The sequence below is a fragment of the Piliocolobus tephrosceles genome, chromosome 1 (genome assembly GCF_002776525.5).
Source record: "Piliocolobus tephrosceles isolate RC106 chromosome 1, ASM277652v3, whole genome shotgun sequence".
NCBI lineage: Eukaryota > Metazoa > Chordata > Mammalia > Primates > Cercopithecidae > Piliocolobus > Piliocolobus tephrosceles.
In genome coordinates, this window is record NC_045434.1 from 215,860,276 (window position 1) to 215,866,440 (window position 6,165).

At 61.1% G+C, this 6,165-nt stretch overlaps 1 protein-coding gene across 1 annotated transcript in view; it reads left to right on the forward strand.

Annotated features, from left to right (window-relative positions):
• The window catches only part of CHD5 (chromodomain helicase DNA binding protein 5), an 82,671-nt gene extending 76,833 nt beyond the window's left edge, over nucleotides 1-5,838 (forward strand). Inside the window, exons 39-42 of the mRNA XM_026448155.2 lie at nucleotides 525-688; nucleotides 795-909; nucleotides 1,016-1,069; nucleotides 2,194-5,838. Of these exons, the coding sequence (XP_026303940.1) occupies nucleotides 525-688; nucleotides 795-909; nucleotides 1,016-1,023 (287 nt within the window). The 3' untranslated portion in view covers nucleotides 1,024-1,069; nucleotides 2,194-5,838. The remainder of the gene's footprint in view (nucleotides 1-524; nucleotides 689-794; nucleotides 910-1,015; nucleotides 1,070-2,193) is intronic.
• The last annotated feature ends 327 nt before the right edge of the window (nucleotides 5,839-6,165 follow it).

A 6,165-nucleotide genomic window follows, 5' to 3' on the forward strand; every position in this document is an offset into this window, starting at 1 on the left:
TTCCACCTCTCCGTTCATCCATTATTCCACCCCTCAATACCTCCATCATCCTTCCATCTCTCCATCATTCCTCCATCCCTCCATCTTCCTTCCATTCCTCCATCTTCCCTCCATTATCCCTCCATCATCCCTCCATCCCTCCACCCCTCCATCCCTCCACCGTTCCATCCCTCCCTCCCCTCCATCCTTCCACCCTTCCATCCCTCCATCCTTCCACCCCTCCATTCCTCCATCATCCTCTCTCTCCATCATTCCTCCATCCCTCCATCTTCCTTCCATTCCTCTGTCTTCCCTCCATTATCCCTCCATCATCCCTCCATCCCTCCATCCCTCCACCCCTCCACTCCTCCATCCCTCCATCCCTCCATCCCTCCATCCCTCCACCCCTCCATCCCTCCATCCCTCCACCCTTCCACCCCTCCATCTCTCCATCCCTCCACCCTTCCATTCCTCCATCCTTCCACCCCTACATCCCTTCACCCCTCCATCCCTCCATGCTGCCATCCCTCTGCCTCCCACCACAGTCCTGAACCAGCTGGAGGAGCTGCTGAGCGACATGAAGGCGGACGTGACCCGGCTGCCATCCATGCTGTCCCGCATCCCCCCGGTGGCCGCCCGGCTGCAGATGTCGGAACGCAGCATCCTGAGCCGCCTGACCAACCGCGCCGGGGACCCCACCATCCAGCAGGTCAGGCTCGGCCTGTGTGCCCCGGCCCGAGCCCCCTGGCGTGCCCCTGGGTGGAGGCTGGGTGGGGGGCCTGAGACCACCTGTGAAGCTGAGTCCTTGCCTCCAGGGCGCTTTCGGCTCCTCCCAGATGTACAGCAACAGCTTTGGGCCCAACTTCCGGGGCCCTGGACCGGGAGGGATTGTCAACTACAACCAGATGCCCCTGGGGCCCTATGTGACCGGTAGGTGCCCGTCCGCTCCGGGCAGCATGCACACGGGTGCCCGCCGGGCCCGGCCTGCCTGCTGCTGCCGACGCCAGGCAAGCCCGGTCTCCTCTTTTTTTGACAGATATCTAGCCGTCCCCGAGACTTCCCTGTGTTGCAGCGCTCTTTTCCAGCTGAGGTGAGGGCTGCTGGGTGCTGCTCTTCATCCCCGCCACCCCACTGCTGGCAAGTCAGGCCTGGCCACAGTCAGCCCCGTCCCTGCACTTGACTCCCGTCCCTAAGTCCTGGAGCTTTTACTGCCTCTGGCGGCTTTGAGAGTCACCCACCTGCCTGGAGCCCCTCTACTTTGCCCCCTTGGCCCTGGGACCACCTTGTGGCCCACATGTCTGTCCACTGGGAGGCTGGGGTGGCAGGATGTGAAGGGGCTGCGGACTTGGGTGAGCTCCTGTGTGTACACGTGTGTTCTCATTTGCACACGTGTTCCCAGCGCAAGTCAGAGACTGCTGCCCCTGCCTGGAGCCCTGTCCTGCCCCTGCTGTCCTGCTGGTGGCGGACATCACATCTTGTCTTACACCCTCACTCCCTGCCCAGGACCAGGAGGGTGGCTGAAGGTTTTATGGGGGTTGTGGCCAAAAGAGGGGGCTTATTTCTTTCTTTCTTTTTTTTTTTTTTTTTGAGACGGAGTCTCGCTCTGTCACCCAGGGTGGAGTGCAGTGGCGCGATCTCGGCTCACTACAAGCTCTGCCTCCTGGGTTCACGCCATTCTCCTGCCTCAGCCTCCTGAGTAGCTGGGACTACAGGCGCCTGCTACCACGCCTGGCTAATTTTTTTGTATTTTTAGTAGAGACGGGATTTCACCATGTTAGCCAGGATGGTCTCGATCTCCTGACCTTGTGATCCGCCCGTCTCGGCCTCCCAAAGTGTTGGGATTGCAGGCGTGAGCCACCGCGCCCGGCGAGGGGGCTTATTTCATAGAGACTGCCAGTTCACTCTGGCCTTCTTCTCTGGGGCCACCAGCCTCCACCACATTGTCTGTCCCTGTGGGAACTGTGTCTTGCTGGTGGAGGCTCCAGAGGGGTTTCCTGGCTGGCTGCCCCTGCCCGCTGCTGCTTCCTGGGTGCTCTTGGAACTTTGGGTGTAGCTCATGGTCTGGCCCGGCAGCCTGTGGCTGGGAGGTCGTGGCTGGGGGTCCCGATCATAGTTGATTGTGATAGGCGGAGAAGCAGCTGTAGGCTGTTGGGTACCACCCTGTTGCCCCCTATAACTGCCCAGCTGCTTAACCCACTGATTTGCCTTTTGCAGCCACGCCTGCCGGGCCACATGCCCGACCCCCATGGGAGAGAAAAGCTGCCGCCTTTTTAGGAGCCAGCGCCACCTTGGGACACAAAGGGAAACCGTGTAATGCCATCGCATGGAGGACGAGGCCCAGCCCGGCTGGGCCAGAGCCCAGAAGTGCCACCTCATCATAATTCAAGTGTTCTTCCATACAGTGTTGCCCCCACAACCACGCCGGACGTGCCCCCTCGCCACCTTTTCCAGATGACTTCTTAGAAGAGATTTCATTTATTTGTACATCTTTTGCACTTTCCTATTGAAGACTTGAACACGTTTGTCTTGATAAAAGTTGGATGACGTATGGAAGATTCGAACCTGCAGCACTGACATCTCTTTACCGATGGGTTCCAGACCCAAGGTAGCCCTGGCACTGCCCTGTGGACTCGGCCCAGCTGGGGAGGACATGGCGCCCGGTGCCCTGGGAGCCCTCAGCGTCCCCTGCCTGTCCAGTCTGCACCTGTGTGACTGCCCCTTCTGTTTCAGCCCCATGCCCGCTTGGAGCCTCAACACCAGAGAGGGCAGGTTTGGGGAGCCCCTGTCCAGCCCAGTGGTGAGACCCTGGCTGACATTTCCCCTCCTTCCTACCAAGGCTGGAGGCCGCCAGGTGTTTGCTCTCTCCTTGCGGGGAGGAGGATCCTCTGCCAGCAGGTGTCTGTCCCCGGCCCAGCGTGTCTTGAAGGCCCTGAACTCTGTTACCAGTGGGGGGCCTGTGGCCCCGGCTCTTCGTGGCAGGCAGAAGCGTGTGATCCCAGGGAGGGTGGGCTGGGGAGGGCCAGCGCTTGCCTCAGAGCCACTGCTGCGTTTGGGGTTTGCCTTTTGCCAGAGGTGTGGTTAAGGGCAGTGATAGCTGGCGCCCCAGCAAGGAGGGTCATGGGCCCTGAGCTGGCCCAGGAGACCCTGGCCCTGCCCTGTGCCCTGGGATGCCTGCCCCGCCCACCTCCAGAGGTGGAACCGGGCTGCCCCTGGGGGCCTGGACTTGTCCCATTCCCCCGTCCCTGGAAAGGCCCTCCCGGGGCCTTCCTGCCTGAGGCTGCACTCTTGGAGGGCATGGGGAGAGCTCTGCCTGAGGGGGACTGGACCCAGTGCCCTCTGCAGACTCCTCCCAGCCGCAGCACCAAGGGCTTGCTGCCTTGTTTCCTGCCAGGAGTGCTCTGGAGTCCCAAAACCATCTTCCCACATGTGGGTTGTTGGAATCCCACCCACTGCCCTGGCCCCTGCCCCTCCAGGCTGGGGACGGAGATGGGGAGCAGGTCAGGCCCTCCCTAGGCCTGTCTGTGTCTGATCCTCCTCCCAGCTCCAGGTCCACCTGGAAGGCACTTCTGAGTCTTGAACGGAGACCTTCCCAGGGAAGGTGCCTTGGGTGCAGAATCCTGGGGGTGTTAGGAAAGGGCTCCGTGAAAAACCCAGCTGGGTCTGGGTGGAGGTGCCCACAGGGGCTGGGGCTCAGCTCCCTGGAGAGGGCCTGCCTGGGACTTAGTGGGCCAGGGCTGGGTCAGGATTCACCGGCTTGTGTTGCAGACACTGGAGTGATTGCCTGGGCCTCCCTAAGCCCCAGATGCCTCACTCATAATGAGGCTGTTTCTGAACCCCGGAGGGCGGGACCCACGAGCCCTTCATCTTGGCGCACTCCCGCACTGCAGTCTGGATCCAGGTCTGGAAGGCCAGCCTGACCCTGCCGCTGCAGGTGGGCGCAGTGGGGAGCACCTGGAGTGGAGGTGATTGTCAGCGGGCTCACATGTGGTTTATCCACATGCGTGTTGTGTGCTCTGCAGTGCCTCCCGGCAAAGGCTCCTGGCTCGGGTCACAGGCGAGGTGACCTGCCATAAGCTCACTCCTGTGCCCTCATCCCCAACCAAGCAGTGGCCAGCACTGGGGTTGGCTCTCACTGGGAGCAGTGCCCACCTTCCTTGGCCCACGGCAGATAGGTCCCGAGCAGCAGGACTGAAGGCCTGTGGCGGTCAGGGTAGGGGTCTGTGTCTTCACCCCAAGGGCTGATGGTCCCTCCCCTGGGAGCCCCTCCTTCCAGGCAGCCTTGCTGTGTCCCTTCCTCTCTGCCTCCCTCCCAGGCCTCGTCAGGGCTCCCTTCTCCTCTGCCTGGTTAGACTCGGGCACCCAGGAAAGCCTGGCCAGAGCTCCTTCGGGCCTGGGCCCCTTGCACTGCCTGGTCCAGAAGGGGTGGTGCTCTCCGTGGCTGGCACCCCGGAGCCCGGGAGGGGTGGGCTGCTGGAGTCAGAGCGGGTTTGGGGCTGACCAGTTTGGGAGAGGAGAAAAGATCTGAGAGTGTCTTCTTGGTCGTCAGTCATCTCTGCTGAAAGTGGTGATGGTGGCTTCCGTGTGTTTGGCATCTTCTGGCTGGGTTTGGTTTTTGCTGCTGGTGGAATCAGGGTCCTCAGGCATGAGCATGAGCCCAAAGTGCCAGTCTGCGATTGGAGATTTCCAGCCACTTTATTTAAGCCAGTGCTGAGTAGGGCTTCTGCAGAGCCACAGTGGAGCCAAGGTCCTGGAAGGCATTGCCCCGTGGGCTCAGGTGACTTGGGGTGGAGTGAGCACGTCCCCGGGACCCTCACCAACATGCCTGAGGCAGAAGCAGCGTCCCCCCGTGAAAGCCACCTGCCGAAATCCTGTGTTTTCTGCAAACTTGGCTTCTCCCAGGGGCAGGCCGGACTTTCCCTGCCTCCTATGATTGAAATCCTCCTGCTTTTGGGGGCTGCCTTCCCAGAGTCCCCCGGGTGCTCCCCTGCCCAAGTCAGGAGCTGACCAAGCCTTGGCCCCGTGACACCTGCAGCCCTCACTCCTGTCATCCCAGGACACTTGAGGGCCCGAGGAGGTGGAGCGGAGAGTGGGCTCGGGGACGTGGGAGCCGGAAGCCAGGTGGAGCTGGTCAAGTGTTGGTCACTTGGAGCCTCCAGTGTGCGTCGGAGTCCGTGGGCAGGGGACAGGGCATGGGTGCGGGCCGAGGCTGGCATGCCTCTCTGCCCTCACCGTCTTGGTGACCTGGCCCCGGCTCCTCCCCAGGTCTCTCCTGTGCACGGCCCAGCCCGGGTCTCGGAAGCTGCTTCCTGGCCCGTTTTCTATGTCTGGAAGTTTACAGGTTGTGGTGCATCAGCCCAAACTCACTGGCATTGTGTTTTGTTTTGTTTTTTTTTTCTTTAATTTTCAGATTTTTTTTAACAAAGTATTTTTTTAGGTGCGATAACCCAGAAAGGGCCCGTTGGGTGTGTGTGTGTGTCCTGAACTCCTCAAGCAGAGACTGCAGCCCAAGCACCCTTGGAGACGAAGGGACGGTCCCACTGGCCCGTGGGGTCTGAGTTCAAGGGTGTGGAGGGAGCAGACTCCACCGGCCCAGGCCCAGCTAAGAGGGGGCTGATCCCTTGCCCCAGGCACAGCCCCAGGCTGGCAAAGGGAGGGTCCTGGACTGGGTGCAGGGCGCGCCAGGAGTCCCGGCCAGGGTGGCCCCGGCGGAGGTGGGTGGAGCTTTGGACGTGGCTTGTCTGGTCTTCGCCCACGGGAGGCTGGACAGAGGCTGTAGCCAACACAATCACCTTTTCTTTGTATTCTGTGTGTATGTTTTGGTTTTCTGTGTTTTAATAAATCCTTTGGGAAAGGATTTAATCAGAGTTTTTTTTTTTTTTTTAAGATTCAAGATTTAGAATGGGGTGGGGGCTGGGGCCAGGGAAGAGTGGTGGGGGGGGGGGGGGGGGGGCGGGGGCCCTCTCCCTCGCGGGGGGGGGCTTTCACGGGGGCGGGGGGGTTCAGTGGGAAGGGGGGGAGCACGAAACAGGGGTGTGCTGGGGTGAGGCCCCTTTCACCTGTACCCCAAACACATGCCATGAGAGCTTCTCCAGGCCTCGACCTCTGTCCTTGTGAGAACAGCAGCCAGCCAGGGCCCCAGAGGGACAGCAGCCACCCAGCAAGCAGCTTTGGGCCCTCAGAGTCGGG